This window comes from Mustelus asterias, chromosome 12 (genome assembly GCF_964213995.1).
Source record: "Mustelus asterias chromosome 12, sMusAst1.hap1.1, whole genome shotgun sequence".
In the NCBI taxonomy this organism is placed as follows: Eukaryota; Metazoa; Chordata; class Chondrichthyes; order Carcharhiniformes; family Triakidae; genus Mustelus; species Mustelus asterias.
The window spans coordinates 90,163,274-90,187,070 of NC_135812.1; the positions used below are offsets into that span (position 1 = coordinate 90,163,274).

The window sequence follows — 23,797 nt, forward strand, 5'->3', positions numbered from 1 at the left end:
AATGATTTACCGTGATTTTACAATAGACCTTGCTTTAACATGATTTAAAAAACTCACATTATGCCAATTGATCAATTGATGATGTACCATGCTGATTCACTTAGAAAATTCCTTTAAACTTATAGCCACAGCTAATTAATGGATTGCTCCTTGTTTGTCAAATTTCACTGGTAAATGTCAATGATTGGGCTTTTACAGTCAATTCTGACTACACGGACTGTTTAACTAAAAAGGTATGTTGGACTGGGGCAATCTGAGATCCAGGCTGATGTGTTCAAGCTGACAATTTACTTAAGACAGGTCAATTTCTACATCCTTAGCCACATAATTGGTCCATCGTTTACTCTGCTCTTATTTTTTTCTTTCCACTTAGTGGAGTGTTTGTATCTCAGTAAAATATTCATTGTGGCAAGTGGGCTAATAACACTTGGTGCGTCTGAACTGTTTCAAGCTTCTTTAGCACAACATATGACTGGTGCTAGTCTCATAATGATTCATTCAGCTACTGTGGGTCCTTTTTCCATGTGAGGCCCTGCCAATTTGTATTCATTTCATGAGGTGGCACTGGATGTTCAATTTAAATACTGGTTTAGCCCAAATTCTTTCACTTTGCAAACTGATAGGATCCACAGCTACTTTATGGGTTTCTGTATCCTGTAGTTACTGACTCCTAAACTTTAACAGATTTTGTTTGAAAAACAGAGAATAATGTCTCACTAAATCTCATGATGTATTGTTATATATATGCAAAGCCCTGACAAACAACTGTTCTTTTTACCCATGTGTAAGTTTAGACTCAGGTTTTCTGTGTCTGTTGTACCTAGATGCGCCTAGCATTGTTGGTTTCCAGGCAGGCTTTCATGGGTTTAAGTTTAAAGTTTATTTGTGAGTGTCACAAGTAGGCTTACATTAACACTGCAAAGAAGTCCCTGTGAAAATCCCCTAATCACCACATTCCGGCACCTGTTCAGGTACACTGAGGGAGAATTTAGCATGGCCAAAGCACCTAACCAGCGTGTCTTTCGGACTGTGAGAGGAAACCGGAGCACCTGGAAGAAACCCACACAGACACAGGGAGAACATGCAGATTCCACACAGACAGGGCAGCACGGTAGCAGAGTGGTTAGCACTGCTGCTCTAGAGACCTGGGTTCGATTCCAAGCTTGGGTCACTGTCTGCGTGGAGGTTGCACATTCTCCATGTGTCTGCGTAGGTTCCCTCTGGGTGCTTCGGTTTCTTCCCACAGTCCAAAGATGTGCGGGTTAGGTTGATTGGCCATGCTAAATTGCCCCTTATTGCCCCAGGATGTGTAGGTTAGAGGGATTAGCAAGTAAATATGTAGTGATACGGGGATAGGGCCTGAGTGGGATTGTGGTCGGTGCAGACTTAATGGGCCGAATAGCCTCTTTCTGCACTGTAGGGTTTCTATGATTCTATGACAGTGACCCAAAGCCCGAATCAAATTCAGGTCCCTAGCGTTGTGTGGCAGCAGTGCTAACCACTGTGCCACCCAGACCACTGTACCGCCTAGTGGATCTTCCATCAACTGCAAACATGGTTTCTCACATCACAGGAGCTCTATGTTAGGGGTGGGTGTTGGGATGCTCCCTCCTTTTTGGATATCCTGTACCCAATGGAGGGATCCACTGTCACAGTGGCCAGGGTAGGTTCAGTACCCACCCAAGAATTTTCCTCAGCCTCACCTATCAGGCAACAGGGTATTTCTGTCGGGTATGCCATGTCATTCATTTCTTTAGGAGAAGTTGGGGCCCACCTTGGAAGTTCATGGACTCCAATAATATCTGAATGAACAACCTATTTAAGATAATCAGCCGAGTTCATAATATTCAGTTATACTTGTTAGAAGCAATATACATTCATACGCAGGGACCGATTCTCTGCAAACTAAGGAAATATGTTCAAACCTAGAGTCTCTTTTCAATTGACTGGGCATTTGGGGAGCTAATAGTTCCTTATTGCTTTCTCTATGGCAACATCTCAGTCAATCAGAGTCAACTTGCCAACCAATCAGCAACCTTTTCCCCTGTAGTTTTTAAAAATTATTTCAAGGTGTGTGAGTTTAACCAGCAAGGCCAACATTTCTTGCCCAGGTTCATTTCCTTTCAATCAAGTGGCTTGCTCAGCCATTTCAGAGCAGTTAAGAGTCAATGACATTGCTGTGTATCTGGAATCACATGTAGACCAGACCAGGTAAAGACGGCAGATTTCCTTCCCTAAAGGACATTAGTGAATCAGATGGTTTTTTTTCCAACAATTGGCAATCATTTCATGGACACGAATTGATCTTCCAGTCCCACCAATGGGGCACCCCTGCCATGTGTTTCCTGGCAGCATGGGGTGGATTCAATGGGAAATCCTATCGACAGCAGCGGGACCAGAAGATCCCACCTCCGACCAACAGTGGGTCACCCCCTGCCACCAAGAAACACACCATGGGTGGAGGGAGGGGGTTGGGCAGAGAATCCCACCCTGATGAGGGTAGATATTTTTGCTTAATTCCAGATTTACTATTTGAGTTTGAACTCTAATTTCCAAATTTCAAACAATCTCAACTCTAAATTGTTGAGATTGTTTGAAATTTGGCATTCCTGTTTGTCCTAAAAAGTACAAGGTGAACAAATTCGGCAACATGTCTCTTTTAAGCAAAGTTCAAATACGGAAAACTGTATATGTCTCATCATAAGGTATGTACATTTAAATGTAATACTTACAAAAAATCCTAATTTCTGCCTGACCACAAGTTGTCCTAGTGTATGTGGATGGGGTTCAGCACAATCTCCACTTTAACCTTTCCCTCCCTTAAATTATAAGAAAAATAATCTTAGTTTGCATTTGGTGTTCCATCAAAAACGAATTTACACTTGTGTTATGGTCAATAGTGATGTTGCCTGTTCCTCCATTGGGACCGGGTTCGATTTCCGGCTTGGGTCATTGCGCAGAGTCTACACGTTCTCCCTGTGTCTGTGTGGGTTTCCTCCGGTTGTTCCAGTTTCCTCCCACTGTCCGAAAGATGTGTTGGTTAGGTGCACTGGCCATGCTACATTCTCCTCTCAGTGTACCCAAACAGGCGTCAGAGTGTGATGACTAGGGGATTTTCACAGTAACTTCATTGCAGTGTTAATATAAGCCTATTTGTGACACTAATAAATAAACTTGAAACACTGCGATAATGATTACAACATTCTAGAGGAAGCTGTGCAGGTTAATATGGACTGAATGTAGTTGTCATTGTTACTGAAGGTTGATTGAGAAATGTTACTTCTCTGTGTTTGATGATTTTTTTCTACGCTGTGTTGGCAGGTTAACGGTCAGATTTATTTATCTCTGTTAAATCAGAGTAACTGAACGACTACAGATTAGGGTCTTGGACAGTTGCATCACATGACCTTTCTGGATGCCATCCATTGCCTAGTTAATATGTAATTTGCAATGTGGCGAGTGCGCCACTCTAACACTGATTTCAATGACCCAAGCACTTTATTTCCGCAATGTTATTTTGACCACTTTGGCAATGAAAAAAGGGAAAATGTGCTGACTATTTTCAAGGAAAGCTAGTTGATTATTAAATTGAGAAAAAAAACCACGGGCGTTAGTTCAACATTGATAAGATTGCACCCTGTGCAAATAATACAATAAAATCACTCCGGTATCTTTAGAAAAGCACAAAATGACAGAATGCTCATGATCCACAAGTCGGTGGAATTTTCCGCAAGTTGTCAGGGAACTGCAGATAATCTTCACTCACCTTTTGCCACGAGATAACACGTCCACTGAATTAACAGAACACACGACTGGCTGAAGGTAACGTTGGGCTGGGATTTTCCCATAGGCTACGAGACCAGGGCATCAGAACCAAAAGGGGGAAGAGGAGGGCGGGGAGGGGTGGGGGGTAGTGGTGTGCCCTCCACGCCCCCCCGTCTCCGAGGCTGGAGAGGGGAGAGATGTCCCGGGTCCCCCGGGCCTGTACTTACCGGTAGGGGGTGTACCTCTTGGAACAATGGATATAAATGGGAAAGGGTAGCAGGTGTTTTATTTCGCCTTTTAGGTCACTTCTGAATATCTAACATTTGGCAGATGAATATTAAATAGCTTCTTTCCAATGGTTACAAATATCACATAGCGTGGCCATGCTGACTAAAATCTGCTTCATACTGAGTTACTCACAGCAACCGATATGGTACCCACAATTTTCCGACTTTATCGCTACATAAGCTAATGCTGACCTATCTATATTCCCAGGTTATCTGTTCCATTTACCTTTATCTCCTCTCAGAAACTGCGGTACAGTTCTGTGCAGCCACTGCTGTATATACTGACTGCCTATCCACAGCATGGTTCCTCTGGAGCACTGACCTCCAAAGTCCTTCTGCCAATCTCCAGTGTAGGCAGATGGCTAGGTGCCACAGGGGACACAGCATACCATACCACACTCCGGCAACACAGGGGCCGGATCTTAGACCCAGTTCTCAACGTGTAGTTGAAGAGTTTCACCTTCTGCAGGATATGGGCGAGTTATCCAGAATCAATGCTCTTTATTGAACCTGGTTATAATTATTCCTTTTAATGTCCACAGGTTAGCATTTCAGAACAAAAGTAAATGCTCGTGAATTAATTTAGATTCTACTAGGTGCCTAAAGAATAAACAGAATATTTCATTAGTGCTTCAGCTCCGCTTTCATCTATTCAAAACTGTCAGTTTATACACGTTTGGAAACAAGCAACTGAGGTTCTCATGTTAGTCGGTGGCCTTCTGAGTGGTATAAATAAATACGAGGAATGTACTAGTGATACAATGTATCAGTCAAGCTTTTTTGTGGATCAAAATATCCACGGTAGCAGAGCGGTTAGTACTGCTGCCTCACAGCGCCAGGGACCAGGGTTCAATTCCTGTCTTGGGTCACTGCCTGTGCGGAGTCTGCACGTTCTCCCCGTGTCTATGAGGGTTTCCTCCAGATGCTCCAGTTTCCTCCCACAGTCCGAAAGACGTGCTGGTAAGGTGCACTGGTCATGCTAAATTCTCCCTCAGTGTACCCGAACAGGCACCGGAGTGTGGCGACAAGGGATTTTCACAGTAACTTCACTGTAGTGTGAAGGTAAGCTTACTTGTGACACTAATGAATAAACTTTAAAACGTTGATGTTGTGCACTGGGTATGAACCTCGCCTATGTGAAATGGGACCCTCTAATCTAGAGGTCATCACTTTGTTTATGATGGGCATGGGTCAGAAGTATTCAAATCTTTAAAAAAAACACCCTGGGCGGAATGGGAAAGTACTTGTAAGCTTTGGCAGCAAAATAACCTCCCTTCCGCCTCACACCAGGACATCTGTCTTTGTCCTTAATGTTGCTACTTTTGTTGCAGTTTCCACAGCTCTAACACATTCACCTTCCCTTCAATTCTGACCAGGGATTCAAGGCCTCAGTTTCTCTCCTAAAATTTGATATTTATTCGTGTCACAAGTAGACTTACATTAACACGGCAATGAAGTTACTGTGAAAATCCCCTAGTTGCCGCCCTCCGGCACCTGTTTGGGTACACTAAAGGAGAATTTAGCATGGCCAGTGCACCTAACCAGCACGTCTTTCAAACTGTGGGAGGAAACCAGAGCACCTGGAGAAGACCCACGTAGACATGGGGAGAACGTGCAGACTCCGCACAGACTGACCCAAGCCAGGAATCGAACCCACGTCCCTGGAGCTGTGAGACAGCAATACTAACGGTGCCACCATGCCGCCACAGTAGATACTAATCCTAATAGATGTTGACAAACCTTCTAAGATGTTCCAGCCTCTTTGGATTCAGCATCCGCAGTATTTTACATATTATAATCATTTTCAGTTCCAGGAACATGGGAACATAGGAAGGAACTAAGAGCAACTAAGAACATAGGAACTAAGTATATGATCATGGCTGATCTCCATCTCATCCTAACTCAACTTCTCTGCCTTTTCCCCATAGCCTTTTATCCTGCTCTTGGTCAAATATTTATCTATCTCTTTCTTGAATCCATTGATTGATTCTGCATTCACTGCACTCTGGAGCGGTGAGTTCCATAGATTCATCCTCTGTGAGAAGTAGTTTCTCCTTATCTTTATCTGAACCTCCCCCCTCTTACTCTACAACTATGACCTCTCGTCCTAGACCATTTCAGAAGGGGGAACATTTGGTTAACATTTACTTTATCAATTCCGTTGAGTATTTTATGTACTTCAATCAAATCACCCTCATTCTTCTATACTCCAGCGAGTACAAGCCCAAGCTACTCAACCTCACCTCATATGACAGCTCCTTCAAACATGGAAACAATCTAATGAACCTCTTCTGAACCGCCTCCAGTGCCACCACATCTTTCCTCAAAGAAGGTGACCAGAACTGAACACAGTACTCTAAGTGTGGTCTCACCAATGCCTCATTGTAACAACACTTCTCTACTTTAATACTCTAGACCCTTTGCAATAAATGCCAAGATTCCATTTGCCTTCCTTATAACATTCTGCACCTGCATACCCACCTTCTGAGACTCATGCACAAGGCACTCTGCGCAGATGCCTTTTTAATCTGTTTCCCATTTAATTAGTAACTTGCCCTTTTATTTTTCCAGCCAAAATGGATAACCTTGCATTTATCCACATTAAATTCCATCTGCCAGATTATGGCCCATTCCCCTAGCCTGTCAATATCGATTTGTAAACTTTCTATCTCTTCATCACACCTATTTTCATGTCGTCAGCAAATTTTGCTATGTTACACTCTGTCCCTGCTTGTAGATCATTGATATAGATCGTAAATAGTTGTGGTCCAAGAACTGAACCCTGCGGTTAGAGCTTGCCAACTGGAGAAGGACCCATTTATCCCAACCCTCTGCTTTCTATCAGTCAGCCAATCCTCAATCCAAGACACTACGCTACTCCCAACCCCTCGGGATCTAACCTTCTGGATTAGTCTCTTGTGTGGCACCTTATCAAGTGCAGTCTGGAAGACCAGATAGATCACATCTACAGGATCCCCGATATCTACCTTGCTGGTTACATCCTCAAAGGACTCTAGCAGGTTTGTCAAAACAAGACTTGCCCTTCACAAAACCGTGCTAGCACTGCTGACTTGAGCGTTGCTTTTCCAGATGCTCAGTCACCTCTTCCTTAATGATTGACTCCAACAACTTTCCCACCACAGAGGTCAAGCTGACTGCTCTATAGTTTCCCACTTTTTGCTTCCCTCCTGTCTTGAATAAGGGAGTCACGTTAGCGTGTTTCCAATCCACCGGCACTTTCTCTTGGCAAATATTTCATCGATTTCCAAGCTAGCTCAACTGCTTAAAAGGAGAAAGGGGGAGGGGGGGAGCAGGAAGTAAAATATTAATTTCAAAGCAATTTGTCTCACAGCGGGTCCTCCGCTGTATTCACTTCAATGAATGATACTCACGGCAAGGAGGTGTCGCTGACATCCTGGTGAGGGAGGAGGAGAGGGGAGGGCTACGCTTGAAGACATTGCCTCACTTACACCCAGCACTGACTTCCCGAATCAGTCTTCGTATTAACAAATTCAGTGCAACTCTACCCAAACAGACTCCTGGCGGAAAGTTGGCTTCCCTTTTTAATTTATGCTTGGAATGAAATTAATTTCCTCTTAATCCTGGGTCTTCGGTAACCAGGAGATGAACGTGTCAAATTGAGCGAGGTGCGATTAGCTACAACTGTCAAAAAATCATTTCTATTCGCTCCTGTTAAATGAGCCACAGAATCCACTCCACTTGAAGCAATGAATATTCCTTGAGTGACTCTCGAACAGACCAGATGAAATTTAAAAGATTTTTTTTGGGGGGACTGAGCAGTAAGGAAGCTTTTTTTTTTAATTTTTGTGTTCCCTAACATCCCTGCGAGCTCAGCAATGATGTGTCTAGGAGCAGTGTCACTTTAAGAATGCGCTGCGGTTGAGCTGATAAGCGTGGGTCGTGTTGTGACAGACTCTCCCTCTCTCTTTCTGGTAGGCAAAGCTCTGAGCGCCTGACTGACTACTGACTGACTGACTGAAGCCATGTGGAGTGCCCGGAGCAGATTTCTAATAGTCCTGCTCCTCTCGACTGCTTTCACAGTCGACCTACTCTTCAACATCCTGCCCAAGTTACACCAGCGGTCCATCCGAAGCCACTGCCCGTGCGAGGAGTCCCCCAACCGGAGCGCCGTTCTGCGGAGCTCCCCTGCAAACGGCAGCGGGACTCCGGTGGAGCCGGTGCGCTGGTCCCTCCACCCAACTCTCTCCAAACTCCGCAAACTCTTCTCGCATCCTTTCTACCAAAGGCGGACCCTACCGCGGCGACCTGGGGACCAGCTCCTACAGAAGGGGGACGCGGTGAAATATTGCAATTACAAAGCTAAGCGGGCGAATAGGTAAGTTGTCCAACAACTTCTAGCGGGGTGGGGTGGGATTATTTCGATTACTGGTGTGGTCTCTAAATATCTTGAGCAAATGTAGGTGGGAGGTCATCAAGTTCACCGCACTCTTAGCTGTTTCAGTTCAGGTACTGTTTATGATGAATGTGTAAACTCTCAGCGTATAAAGGATTCCTCTGGTAACAGTGGCTCTGTAAGGAAGTGCACCAATACTCAGTGTGCCTGTAGTCTGATACAGCCATGATTTGGAAATAGTTTAACACTACAGAAATAGATTCATTGTTACAATCCCATCAGTGGAAATTGAGGCTGTTTTTTTCCCTGGCATCCCACACACACATTGCAGTGTGCCCCCGGCGTGTGTGTGTGTGTGAAGGGGGAAGGGGGTACTGTATAGACTGACAGCGATGTTACTTTGCTCCCAGCTTGGTCAAAGCACTGATATTAGTTCAGCGGCGCTGCCCCACTGTTGCTGCAGCAGGAAGTTGGGGATTCAATGGGGGATCCTTGATTTTTGTGATGTTGATCCACAGCTGTCAATCCTCCCTCTCTAACAGCATCCCAGTCCAGCCCTGTAATGCTCATCCATCGCTGGTGTTAACTTTGGCAACTTGGAATTGCCCCGGCTGGGACAACTGACTCAAATCAGAATCCCTTGTATTAGGCGAGGGATATCTTTAAACCTGCCCCGAGTTGGGTAACTCACATAACCGACCAATAGGTCAAGAGGGAAGCCTGCCAAATGCAATGGGGAAGCCGCTTTTTTGGTCCCCACTTTAACCCTGAATGGAAGGCTTTAGAATGGGTGGAAATCAAACCCAATATCAATGCAATCTGTATTAGTTGGAACATACCTGCGTATATGCTGGTTTAATTTAACAAACATAATTAATTTACCATTTTTCTCGGCTGAACTGAAAAAAAATCTATAAATTCCATAGATAATCCCCAAGCCTCTGGAGGTGGAAATGATTAATTCCATCTGGAAATCTCCCAAATATGACTGATTGGATGGGCTCTTAAATCCAGTCCTCCGTGCAGTAAATTCGAATGCTTTCTGCACAATCTACTTTTAGCACTTGCTAAACCAGTTTGAAGCGCAAAATAATTAAGCAACCCAATTGGAAGTACTCCATCAGTGTGTTCCATCCCTGCCTCACTTCACGGTTGGGCAAGGAAGACAGTTTCAGGCTGTTTCTCGAATGTATGCCTGATTGTGGGTAGTGATTCCGCCAGTGGATAGTGTGTCAGTCAAGTCCCATCTTCAGTCAGAGTGCAGGCTGCACTTCTATCTGTCAGCATATGTGACAGGTTTTAGCACAATTGTGCCGGGGAATTGCGTTGGGATTAATTTCAACGGCCCCACACATCACTTGCAGGTGGCGTGATTTCCTACGAGCCTTTTAACATCGTGGAACAGATTCATTTGCAACCACACTCTCAGGCAGGTGAAGTCATGTGGAATTTCATGGTGCGAAATGTCTCATTTGCATAGCGTGTTCATCCTTTCCTTCGAGACTCGCCTCTCAGCAAGTACTGAGTTTAAAAGTGGATCTGTTTGAGTCCAGCAAAATACTGCCGATGCTGGAATCTGAAACAAAAGCAGAAAATGCTGGAAAATCTCAGGTCTGACAGCATCTGTGGAGAGAGAATCATAGAATCCTTACAGTGCAGAAGGGGACCATTCAGTCTGCGCCAACCCTTACCCAAGTTTATCCCATAACCCAATGTATTTACTCTTCTAATCCCCCTAAACTATATTTGGGGCATTAAGGGGCAATTTAATATGGCCAATCCACCTAACCTGTACATCGTTGGACTGTGGGAGGAAACCGGAGGACCCAGGGAAAATGTGTAGACTCCGCACAGACAATCATCCAAGGCCAGAATTGAACCTGGGTCCCTGGCGTTGTGAGGCAGTAGTGCTAACCACTGTGCCACCATGCTAATGAACTAATGTTCTGAGTCTGGGTGACCCTTGGTACAGATCAGTTCTGACGTGGGTCATCCAGACATGAAACTTGGTTCTGTTCTCCCCCCAGACCTGTTAAGTGTTTTCAGCTTTTTCTGCAGATGTCTAATAAATTGGTTTTGGAGATTTAAAAGCATAGGATGGGTTTCAGCATGTGGCCAGCCCCCACCTGATTGAAATAAAAAAAACTGAAATACCTTTCTCCATTCACCCCCATTCTCTATCCTCCATGTTCAATACTCATGGTGGGGAGATGCCGACATTGGACTGGGGTAGGCACAGTAAGAAGTCTCACAACACCCGGTTAAAGTCCAACAGGTTTATTTGTTATCACAAGCTTTCAGAACGCTGCTCCATCACTCACCTGATGAAGGAGCAGCGCTCCAAAAGCTCGTGATAAAAGCTGGCTGTCCTGTCTGGAGACAATACACATCTCCTTAACCTGTGCTTAATGCTCCCTCCACCCACATTGTCTGTATCTTTAAGACCTGGTTGGGTGTAGAGATTCGCATTCTAATCAGTATTCTGTAACTTGATTTTGTGTCTCTGTGCCCTGTTTGAGAGCAGATTTCCTCTCCATCTGACGAAGGAGCAGCGCTCCAAAAGCTAATGGCATTTGCTACCAAATAAACCTGTTGGACTTTAACCTGGTGTTGTTAAAACTCTTACAGCTATAATCCTGCAGGTTTAAAAAATGTCACTTGTGTTTAGACAGCATCTTCAGACACCCCGGTTCCAAAATATTTGACTCTCAAAAAGCAATACATTCAGGCACTGTTGGCGAATGTGACAATAAATTTACATCACAAACAATAAATGAAATGGGTGAGTTTAGTTGTTTTGGTTGAGTGTGAAATGTTAGTCAGGACACCAGAAGGATTCTTTACTCTGAATAAACCCTCAAGATAGAACCATAGAAAATTACAGCTCAGAAACAGGCCTTTTGGCCCTTCTTGTCTGTGCCGAACCATTTTTTGCCTATCCCACTGACCTGCACTTGGACCATATCCTTCCACACCCCTCTCATCCATGAACCCGTCCAAATTTTTCTTAAATGTTAAAAGCATTTACCACTTTATCCGGCAGCTCATTCCACACTCCCAACACTCTCTGCGAGAAGAAGCCCCCCCTAATATTCCCTTTAAACTTTTCTCCTTTCACCCTTAACCCATGCCCTCTGGTTTCTTTCTCCCCTAGCTTCAGCGGAAAAAGCCTGCTTGCATTCACCCCATCTATACCCATCAAAATCTTATACACCTCTATCAAATCTCCCCTCAATCTTCTACGCTCCAGGGAATAAAGTCCCAACCTATTCAATCTCTCTCTGTAACTCAGCTTCTCAAGTCCCGGCAACATCCTTGTGAACCTTCTCTGCACTCTTTCAACCTTATTTACATCCTTCCTGTAACTAGGTGACCAAAACTGTACACAATACTCCAAATTCGGCCTCACCAATGCCTTATGTAACCTTACCATAACACTCCAACTTTTATACTCGATACTCCGATTTATAAAGGCTTTTTCACTTGAAGTAATGAGACAAACAGACAGGACTCATCTTAACCATAAAAATCACTTTAAAAAAGGAAGTGTTAGGTGTTCTGAAAAACATTGAGTTAGACAAGTCCCCAGGACCTGATGGGATCTCTCCCAGAATACTGAGGGAGGAAATTGCTGGGGCCTTGTACAAAATCTTTGTATCCTTTTTTACCACAGGAGAGGTCCCAGAGGACTGGAGAATAGCCAATGTTGTTCCTTTGTTTAAGAAGGGTAACAGGGATAATCTTGAAAATTACAGGCTGGTGAGCCTTACAACAGTGGTGGGGAAATTATTGGAGAAGATTCTTAGGGACAGGCTTTACTCACATTTGGAAAAATATGGATTTATTAGCGATAGGCAGCATGGTTTTATGCAGGGGAGGTCGTGCCTCACAAACTTGATTGAGTCTTTGGAGAAATTGACAAAGATGATTCATGAGGGCAGGGTGGTGAATGTTGTCTACATGGTCTTTAGCAAAGCCTTTGACAAGGTCCCTCATGGAAGACTGGTGCAGAAGGTGAAATCACATGGGATCTATGGTGAGCTGGTAAGATGGATACAGAACTGGCTTGGTCATAGAAGTGGAGATGACGGCGTTGGACTGGGGTAAGCACAGTAAGAAGTCTCACAACACCAGGTTAAAGTCCAACAGGTTTATTTGGCAGCACTAGCTTTCGGAGTCTCAAGCTCCTTCCTCAGGTGAGATTGAACAAACTTGGTTTGTTTTCACTGGAACATCAGAGGCTGAAGTGTGACCTGATAGAAATTTACAAGATTATGAGAGGCATGAATAGAATGGATAGCCAGAGTCTTTTTTCCCAGGGTAGAATTGTCAATTACTAGGGGTCATAGGTTTAAGATAAAAGGGGGAAAGGTAAAAGGAGATATGAGAGGCAGGTCTTTTACAGAGGTTGGTGAGTGCATGGAATGTACCGCCAGAGGAGGTGGTAGAAGCAGATACAATAGCAATGGTTAAGAGGCATCTTGACAGGTACATGAATAGGCAGGGAATAGAGAGATACGAACCACGTAGAGACAAAATGTCTTTGGTTTAGAAAGTGTCATGTGTCGGTGTAGGCTAGGTGGGCCAAAAGGCTTGTTCCTGTGCTGTACTGTTCTTTGTTATTAATTTGCTCACCCATCTGAAGGACAGGTGCCCTATCAATGCGACACCTTTCCCCAGTAATGCATGAAAGTCTGAATTTAATTTTTGACAGGAACGATTAACTCTCTGTCACAATAGAACGACCTGCTTACTTATCCCCGGAATTCCCCAAAATCATTCACTTTTCTCAAGAAACAAATCATATTTCTTGCATTTGGGAAGAGTGTGATTCACACTGTTTCAATTTTAATTGGCAGATCGCCCAGGATGTTGCTTATAGCGATTGCAAAATCTGCTGGTTTCTATCAATGTGGGTATTAACAACAATGTGGATAGTGGCAGTGTTTCAGGAAGTAAATATGATACAGGAAGTGTTCAGGTTTTTAAATCTATTTTATATAGATACTGCAGCATGAGATTTGTAGCTATCGTGAGATCAATAAGATTTTTATTCCCTGTAAACTTTGAAAAGACTGATACGAGCCTTGTAAAACTTGTTATTTCCAAGTTTTACTGTCTTATTTCCTTCCCAGTGCATATGGATTAAATACAGATCAAGGTACAGATCAAGCCTTATCTACTTGAATGGCATACCAACGTCAAGGGGCTGGATGGCCTACTCTTGTTCTTGTTCCTATATATAAAGTACAATTTTCAGCAGGTACTTTGAAAGCTTCTAATCGCACTCTGTGAGAAAGTTTTGCAGATGTATGCAAATACACACTCAAAGGAACACTGCATCCAACCTGTAGATTGCTAATGGTTTGGGGACATGCAGAGCAACTATGTCCTTTGAGATCTTCCACTTACCTGATGAAGGAGCAGCGCTCCGAAAGCTAGTGGCGTTTGCTACCAAATAAACCTGTTGGACTTTAACCTGGTGTTGTTAGACTCCTTACTTATGAGGAGAGATTGACTAGGTTTGGATTGTTTTCGCTGGAGTTCAGACAAATGAGGGGGGATCTCATAGAGACTTATAAAATTCTAACAGGACTAGAGAGGGTAGATGTGCAGGGAGGATATTCCCAATGGTGGGGGAGTCCAGAACCAGGGGTCACAGTCTGAGGATTCAAGGTACACCATTTAGGACGGAGGTGAAGAGACATTTCTTCGCCCAAAGAGTGGCGAGCCTGTGAAATTCATTACCACAGGAAGTAGTTGATGCCAAAACATTGAATGTATTCAAGAGGCAGCAAAATATAGCACTTGGGGAGAATGGGATCAAAGATTATGGGAAAAAAGCAGGATTAGGCTCTGGAGTTGGATGATCAGCCATGATCATAATGAATGGTGGAGCAGGCTCGAAGGGCCAAATGGCCTCCTCCTGCTCCTATCTTCTATGTTTCTTACACCTTAAAAAACTGCTCAGCTTTAATATATAAAATGCTCTGAATTCTACAGAGTCCTGTGATCCTTACTCCATGCAGTGTCAAATCAAAATGGTGAGAGGTTTGTGCACTGGTGCATTTGAGGGGTCAGATTGGGAGCTGAGAGTCATTTTGGAGCCATATTAAAGTGGCAGTTTGACAGCATTCTTGGTGAGAGAGACATAAATAATGTGTGTTATATTAGAATAGGTGGTTGTTTTGACGATGCAGAGTATTGCATTTGATTTGATTTATTATTGTCACATGTATTGGTATACAGTGAAAAGTATTGTTTCTTTTGCACTATACAGATAAAACATACCGTTCATACAGTACATAAGGGAGAAGGAAAGGAGAGGGTGTGGAATGTACCGTTACAGTCATAGCTTGGGTGTAGAGAGTATAGGGTGTACATATTTTATACCCTGGCACTAGGGTGGAGAATAGCAACATCTTTAGCATTTTTCTGATGACGTTCTGCAGGTGGAAACTCTTGTACCCTTCAAATCATTGATATGGTAATTGGTCACCCATATGAATAACTAAATACATTGAGATAGAGATAGATAAGAGGGAGGATACATTTAAACAGAAATGTTATTTATATATTGACTTTGGCATGAGCAGCATTGGGATCAAGAGAAATCTGATGTCTTCCCCAATCCAAGTTTTGTGTGTAAATAGTTAAGCCTTACGTGGGAAAAATAACTGAGCTTTAATCCTCCTCAATCATTTGTTCTCCATAAAAAACGCTAACCTAGGCAACAATTTGTGTCTAATTTCTCTTCCTAAACTTTTAACATGAAATGAAAGCTAATTTTAATCTTGCCTACCCTGATCATCTCAACACCTCCATTATCTTCTGTTCATATTCTCCAATTAAAAACCAGTGTTAATGGCTGCAAATTTGGCTGGCAGCAGTAATATTGACTCAAGGTTTACTGAGGTCACTAACAGTATGTTTGAAGCTGAGGGTACCATTGTATATATATTTTGTAACCAATTATAGTTGGAAACAAACTGCAGCCAAGACATGTTTCATTATACCCTTGAGCTAGTTTATTTTTAAACCAGGAAACATTTGTACCTTTTGTGCACAAGCCTGTATTTTGTGATGGCAATCCTTGTTTCTGTTCTAGTGTCTGAGTTCATTTACAGGAAGCTGTTGGCCACTAATGTCTATCAACTGACTTGCTGCAGCTTTTTTTTCCATATACTGCGGCTCCTCCTGTATTTTAGCCCTTCAGCCCAATGTCATAAGTGACAAGGTAATTGTCAGAAGGAATTAGAAGCCAGTAATACGGCCAAGAGGTGATATCATAAATTGTCAAATTGCAACTTAACTTTGTTTATTTTTACAGACTTGCACTTATACAGATCCTGTGGGCGGCACGGTGGCACAGTGGTTAGCACTACTGCCTCACAGTGCCAAGGACCCGGGTTCGATTCCAGCCTTGGGTGACTGTCTGTGTGGAGTTTGCACATTCTCCCCATGTCTGCATGTGTTTCCTCCGGATGCTCCAATTTCCTCCCATAGTCCAAAGATATGCAGGTTAGGTAGATTGGCCATGCTAAATTGCCCCTTAGTGTCCCAGGATGTGTAGATTAGATGGATTAGCCATGGTAAATACGTGGGGTTACGGGGATAGGACAGGGTGAAAGGTCTGGGTAACATACTCTGTCGCAGAGTCAATGCAGATTTAATGGGCTGAATGGGATCCTTCTGCACGATAGGGATTCTATGATTCTTTCACAGTCTCAGGACATCCCAAAGTGTTTTACAATCAAAGAAGTACTTTTGAACACTAGTGACTGTTGTAATGTAAAAACCAGTTCCACACACATCAATGAGATAAATATCCTAATCTTGTTCTTTCATATGGACGGGTATGGAGTGGCAGTGTGTATCGCTGTAATACTTCTTTCATATTTATGAGTCTGGCATTATTGAGTCATTATGTGTTCCATGATTTGTTCTGGGTGACCACAGTCACACATAGGAGAGCTTTGAATTTTCCATTTGTGCATCAGATATCTGAACCTGCCATGGTTTGCACAGATGCAGCTTATCTTTGTTAGAAGTCGAAACCAGAGACCTTCTGTGTGGATCTTTTACGAGGATTTATTTGTGTCTTCTTGTGAGGCACTAAGAATTCAACCCTGAAGAAGCTTGGAAAGGGGAATGACCAGTTAATCTGTTTTAGGTTCGGTCGGTCGGTTGAAGGTTAAATGTTGACTGGGAGAACTCCTCTGTGCTTCTTTGAATAGTGTCAGTGATCGGAACCCTGAAATACCTTTTCAAACCTTCAGAATCAGTTTTGTTTTGTTTCTTAAGCAAGTCTGTGAGAGAGGATCAGTCATTAGAAATGTTACCTCAATCTAAATGTTACCATTACCTCCTATGTCCTCCAAGGATTTATCCCTTCTCTCTTACTACAGCTCACACAGCTGCCCCCTCAGTAACATCATGCTAAAGCACAATGTGAGTTTTCGCTGACAATCCCCAGCCTCTGCCTCAGTGCCATCTCTATCGATGGCTCCACCTTTGCTAAGTTATCAGACTGCTTATCTGACATACTAAATTGAATGAGCAGAAATTTCTCCAAATAAATTTGGGAAGGCTGAAGCCATTGTCTATGAGCCCCGGTCCAGGCTCCATTCCTTAACTACTGACTCCATCTCTCTCCCTGGCAACAGTCTGAGACACAACGCAACCTTGGTGTCATATTTGACCTGAGATGAACTTCCAACCACATAGTGCACCATCACTAAGAACGCCCGTTTTTTCCTCCGTAACTTCACCCAACTTTGCCTTTGCCCAGGCAGCTGAAACCCTCATTCAGGCCGTCTTTATCTCCAGATGTCACTGATCCAAAGCACTCCTGCCTGGCCTCCCACATTATATATTCAGTAAACTTGAGGTCACCCAAAACCCTGCTGCCTTTGTCCTTACTTTCACCAAGTCTTGTTCATCTATCCCCCCGTATGCTCACTGGCCTACCTTGGCTCCTAGCAAGCAAAATCTTGACTTAAAAATTCTCATTCTTGTTTTCAAATCTCTCCATGACCTTGCTCTTTGCTAACTCCATAATCTCCTCCATCCCCCGCAACACTCCAAGATATCTACACTCCTCTAATTCTGTCTTATTGTGTGCATTCCCAATTATAATTGCTCAACCATTGGTGGTTGTCTAGATTCCAAGCTCTGGAATTCTCTCCCTGCACCTCTGTACCTCAGATTCTTCCTTCAAGCTACTCCATAAAACCCCACACTTTGACCAAGTTTCTAGGCATCTGACCTAGTATCTCCTTATGTGTCTTTTGTTATTTTTATTCATTTGTGGGACTTGGGTGTCGCTGGCTGGCCAGCATTTATTACCCATCCTTAGTTGCCCTTGAACTGAGTGGCTTGCTAGGCCATTTCAGAGGGCAGTTGAGAGTCAACCACATTATGTCATATTTTGATCTATAATGCTCCCGTGAGGCAATTTGGGTTGTTTTATTACCTAAAGACATGATAGAAAGACAAGTTGTTGTTGTTCTGTACATAAACTATCTCTTCATAATACAGCGCCATAAAAACAACACTCATAAATAATTCTTGCTTAAGAGATGGGCTTTGATGAATATCTCAGCTTTTCAGTTTGAGACGGTTTGCTTCCACATTTCCAGAGATTCACCGTATGAAAAATTCAAGCCATAATGTAAAGACTGGAGTCTCTGAGCTGTCACTTCATGATGCGTAAATGGGGAGTCAGACAGAGAGAGAAGTTGGCTTTCAATGCTAAATAAATGTCAGATGGATTGACAATTTATGCAACTAATTATAAATTGGCTGCCAAGGGTTTTAGTACTTGTTTTTAACAGATTGACTTACGAAGAATTTTGTTTTAAGACAGGCAGACGGATGAGCTCTTCATTTTGCTTTTATTGAGTAATCAGCTACACACTTGTGTTTTTCTGTGTTAACTGGTTGCAAGCTCAGAGAAAACGACAAGACAACAATATAAAGAGGTAGAGAGAATCTCAAAGTAAGGGGAAAATTGCTTGAATTTACAGATTTTCATTCCACTTTTAATGGCATGGGAAGAAGCAATATAACGTTATGAATTGCATTCAGAATAGAATTGAATCGAAGCAAAGAATTGTCATGTTCATTCTGTCTTATTTATATTGCCGTAATCATAAAATAATGATACTGCTGCAATTGTACAGGGTTTTGGTATGACCGCATCTGGAGTACTGTGTGCAGTTTTTGTTTCCACATTTGAGAAAGGATATACTTGCATTTGGGGTGGTAGAATGAATGTTCACTAGATTGGTCACTGGGATGAGGGAGTTGTCCTATGTTGAGAGGCTGAGGAAATTGGGCTCATATTCTCTGGAGTTTAAAAGAATAGGTGGCACGGTGGCACAGTGGTTAGCACTGCTGCCTCACAGCGCCAGGGACCTAGGTTCGATTCCCTACTTGGGTCACTGTCTGTGTGGAGTTTGCATGGGGTTCTCCCCGTGACTGTGTGGGTTTCTTCTGGGTTCTCTGGTTTCCTCCCACAGTCCAAAGATGTGCGGGTTAGGTGGATTGGCCATGCTAAATTGCCCCTTAGTGTCAGGGGGACTGGCTAGGGTAAATGCATGGAGTTATGGGGATAGGGCCTGGGTGGAATTGTGGTTGGTGCAGACTCGATAGGCCAAAATGGCTGCCTCCTGCACTGTAGTATTCTATGAATAAGGGGCAATCTCATTGAGAATTTTAAAGGGATTTGAAAGGGTAGATGCTGAGAGGTTATTTCTGCTGATTGGGGAATCTAAAACACAGGGGCAAGTCTCAGGATACGGGGCCAATCATTTAGGACTCTGATGAAGAGAAATTACTTCACTCAAAGGATCATGAGTCTTTGGAATTCTCTACTGAAGGGGGTAATGGATGCTCCATCGTTAAATACATTTAAGGCTGGAATGGATAGATTTTTGGTCTCAGGAAATTGAGATATGGGGAGTGGGTGGGAAAGTGGAGTTGAAGGTCATGATCAGCCATGATTCTATTGAATGGGGTAGCAGACCCGACAGGCCATACGGTCAATCCCTGCTCCTATTTGTTGTGTTTTTGTATCATGAGCCGGATTTCTCCAGAGGAGGCTGTAAGGTTGGGTCGGGTGACTTCCTGACTCGGCATGCCCACCATATTTTCATCCTGGTAGGGGCAGGATGGAATTGGGCCCATCGCCTCTGGATGTAGGCCTGAGCTGGCAATGGAAGCGGGTGGATTGTAAAGCCAGCAGGCTAGAATACCCACCTCCATTTACTGGGACATCAGCCGCGTTGTAATGCTGAATATCAGGTCCCAAAATCCTTACCCATCACCTCCCAAACATCTCCATGCTCCCTCATTCCTCCTCATAGCTCCCTATGCTGCCAATGTGTCAGTGTATTAGCAGGTTACATGCTGTGAAAATTTCATCATTAAGTTAATTGCCTTATTAAAGACAGGTAATGTTTATTGGCTCTATCTCCAATAAGAGTATAAATGGACGCAGCTGCTGTGGGGATTTTATATGGTATTCATAGCTCTGCCGAGTTGGATGAACAACAAACCTGCTGAAGGTAAAAACCAAGCTGCTGTATTATTCCTCCACCATATAAACACATGCTCATCCATGCCTTCCAGGTATCCTCCATTCACCCAGTATCTATGCTTAAGAATTAAAAAATTTCTTTGAAATAACCATTAAAATAAACTTCTAAGAATCTGATCTCATTCAAGCACACCATACGGTAAAAAACCCTCCTTCAACAAAAACCAATCAAAAATACCTAAATCCCCTCAGTGGTCAATTTTAAAATAAAAACAAACATTGATTTCACTAACCACAAAGACGGCTAATTATTTAATCTTAAAATGGTCAATCAGATTGGCTGTAAAGACTCCTGCTGAGGAAAATGGGTCTTTAGCTTTTGAAGCTCAGCCAAGCATTCATAATGGTCTCAGCTATTGTCATAAACCATTCCAGCACACAGACAATGTTGCCGATTAAACAGCAGATGGTTAAAATATTTTCCAAGCTATAGCAGATAGTCTATCAATCAGTGCACTCCAGTAGCAGGTGTCTAGGCTTTTTAACAAATCTGCCAACTGCTGAAGGTTTTTTTCATTTTAAAGGGTGCTGGACATTTAAATCACTTCCAATTATTACACTAGAATTCTCAAAGCAGTGTTTTCTTCAGTTTTCAATGCATAAAAGCACTTTTCCCAATGGAAAATAAGCTTTAATGCATTTCAACATCTGCACAATTCTGTTGAATGTAATAGTCATCTTACCTTTGCAAGACTGAGCCCTGCAATCAATTATTGCGGTAAAAACATATCTATCTCATAAGACAGCATCTATTAAAACTGAAAGAACAGATTTATTTTTACATTTCAAAGTCTGTCAATGATGGAATTCAAGGAGTGGGCTACTGTTTTGATTGGTTACCCACCTTAAAAGCTTAAAGTTTATTTATTTGTCACAAATAGGCCTACATTAACACTGCAATGAAGTTACTGTGAAATTTCCCTAGTCACCACACTCTAGGGCCTGTTTGGGAACACTGAGGGAGAATTCAGCATGGCCAATGTACCTAACCAGCCTTGTGGGAGGAAACCAGAGTACCTGGAGGAAACCCACGCAGACAGGGGGAGAACTGGCAGACTCCCCAAAGGCCCAACTCCACAAAAATTGTGGGGGTGGTGGAGAAGAATCCCGTTTTGGACTGTCCACCCCAGCAATCGAGTCAACAAGGGTAGGAATGCTGTGTTCACCTTATCCCGCACCAGAGAAAATGGACATCAAAGGGAATGGGGTAGGAATTCCAGAATTAGCCTGACTCAGAAAGCTTCGGCCCAAAATAGTGTAGCCGATAATCTAGAGCTGTAGTGAAACAGTAGACTTTATGCAAGAGTCACTTGCTTTGTTATGCCCCACCCATCAAGTGGGAAGACATTAAAACCTGTTATGCTTGGCCAAGTTATCAGATCTTTATCTGCCACAGATTGAAGGAGGAACATAATACAGGCTATAAAATTGTGACAAAGCAAAGGGAACTAAGGGGAAAGCTGCAAAATTTTGGAAGCAAAACATATTGAAACCACAGTAACCCGTCAATACCTCACTTTCTTCATATTCTGCCTCCAAAGATCCCCCTATTAAAACAACTTGCTTACACAACTGAGGTACGTCACAAGGGAGTTACAAAACAAAGTTTGACACTGAGCCACATAAGAGATGTTAGGATAGGTGACCAAAAGCTTGGTCAGAGAGGTAAGTGTGAAGGAGCATTTTAGAAGAGGCCGAGAGCCAGAGAGGCTTAGGGAGGGAATTCCAGCGCTTCGGGCCTAAGCAACTGAAAACATGACTACCAATGGTGGAGCACTTAAAATTCTAAGTGCAAAGAGGTCAGAATTGAAAGGAGAAATCTTGGAGGGTTATTAGTTTAGTTTACAAAGAGGTATTGATAGGTTAAGTAGGTAGGAAAAAAGTTGACAAATGGAATATAATGTGGGAGAATGTGAAATTCTTCATTTTGGGAGGGAGAATATGAGAACAGAGCATTATTCAAATGGAGAAAAACTGCAGAAAGCTGCAACACAAAGCGACTTGAGGATACTTGTGCACAGGTGCAGCAGATAATCAGGAAGGCAAATGGAATGTTGGCCCTTATTTCAAGGGGGTTGGAGTATAAGAGTAGGGAAGTTTTGCTGCAATGTACAAGTTACTGGTGGGACCACATCTGGAGCACTGTGAGCAGTTTTGGTCCCCATATTTAAGGAAAGATATTATTTCATTGGAGGCAGTTCAGAGAAGATTCACTAGGATGATCCCCGGTATGGAAGGATTGTCTTATGAGGAAAGGTTAAACAGGTTGGGACTCTACTCATTGGAATTTAGAAGAATTCTTAAGGGACTTGACAGGGTAAATGCTGTGAGGATGTTTCCCCTCATGGGAGAGTCTAGGACCAGAGGACATAATCTCAGAATAAAGGAGCACCAATTTAAAACTGAGATGAGGAGGAATTTCTTCTCAGATGGTTGAGAGTTTTTGGAAATTCTTGCCATAGAGAACTGGAGGCAGAGTCCTTCTGTATATTTAAGGCTGAGATAGATAGTTTTTGGTTAGTGAGGAAATCAAAGGATACAGAGAAAGGGCAGGATAGTGGACGTGAGGAATGTCTGATCAACCATGATCCTATTGAATAGTGGTGCAGGCTCAAGGGGCCAAATGGCCGACACCTGTTCCTACTTCCGATTGTCTTCTTATGGACTTCTGGTTACACTGGAGGAGATTGCAGAGATAGAGAGGGCCAAGTTCATATAGGTATTGGTTATTCTAGAATAACTTTGATAGGATTTATACTGTTTGATTAAGCTGGGCATTTTATGCACAGTACATACAATAAATATACTTGCTTGAAATATGTTTGTTTTGCTGACCAGTGCTATGGATTAATTTAGATTACTTTACTCTTGTAAGTAATGCTGATGTTCATCTATGGATCGACAATTGAGGTAAATTGTTTGCAAATGTATTTGTTGATATGGATATCACTTAGGCGGACGGGTTGTTGTGGAACCTGGGTTGAAGGTTTTCCTGGTGATGAGTGAAAATCAGCTTCCTCCCTGATGTCCATAAGAGTCCAAATGAAATGGTTTCATGCAAACTTACCCCAGTTCCACGGGTCGCAGTACAAAGCCACTCAATTCAAACAAATCACTCATTTCAAACAGAGACACCATAATGAGGATACAAAAGTCTGAGGTCACGTACCAACCAATTCAAAAAACAGCTTTTTTCCTGCTGCCATCAGACTTTTGAATGGATCTACCTCACACTAAGTTGATCTTTCTCTGCACCCTGGCTATGACTATAACACTACATTCTGCACTCTCTCCCTTCCTTCCCAATGAACGGTATGCTTTGTCTGTATAGCTCGCAAGAAACAATACTTTTCACTGTATACTAATACATGTGACAATAATAAATCAAATCAAAGGAAAAGTGGAGCATTGGAACAGTGGTGAGGCATTCAGCACTCCCAAGGCTGCTCTGCCAATCAAGTTAGATCATGGCTGGCCTGTACCTCAACTCCAGTAGCCTGTGGTAGTCCATGTCCTACAATACCTTTACCTACAAAACTGGCGCATTACATCAGCATAATATTTCCATCTGAGGTTGAGATCCCAGCAGATACTCAGTGTTAGCACTCTCAGTCGAACAATACCAGTTGCAATTTCAAGCCCTGGATCAAGTTCTACTTGCAGAGACTTCAGCGAGTAATCTAGACTGACACTTCAGAGCAGTGCTGAGGGAGTGCAACACCTTCGGAGGTGCTGTCGTTTGTACAAAATCTTTAAGCAATGTCTGCC

The 23,797-nt window shown here is 43.0% G+C and overlaps 1 protein-coding gene across 2 annotated transcripts in view; it reads left to right on the top strand.

The window, feature by feature from the left end:
• The first annotated feature begins 6,880 nt into the window (after positions 1 to 6,880).
• Positions 6,881 to 23,797, top strand: part of fam20a (FAM20A golgi associated secretory pathway pseudokinase) — a 68,286-nt gene continuing 51,369 nt past the window's right edge. Inside the window, exons 1-2 of one of the 2 annotated variants that reach the window (XM_078225607.1) lie at positions 6,881 to 7,072; positions 8,010 to 8,409. In XM_078225607.1, coding sequence (XP_078081733.1) covers positions 8,057 to 8,409 — 353 coding nt within the window. In that variant the 5' untranslated portion in view covers positions 6,881 to 7,072; positions 8,010 to 8,056. Of the gene's footprint in view, positions 7,073 to 7,423; positions 8,410 to 23,797 lie in introns of those variants that run through there. The other variant, XM_078225606.1, reaches the window with a different exon arrangement.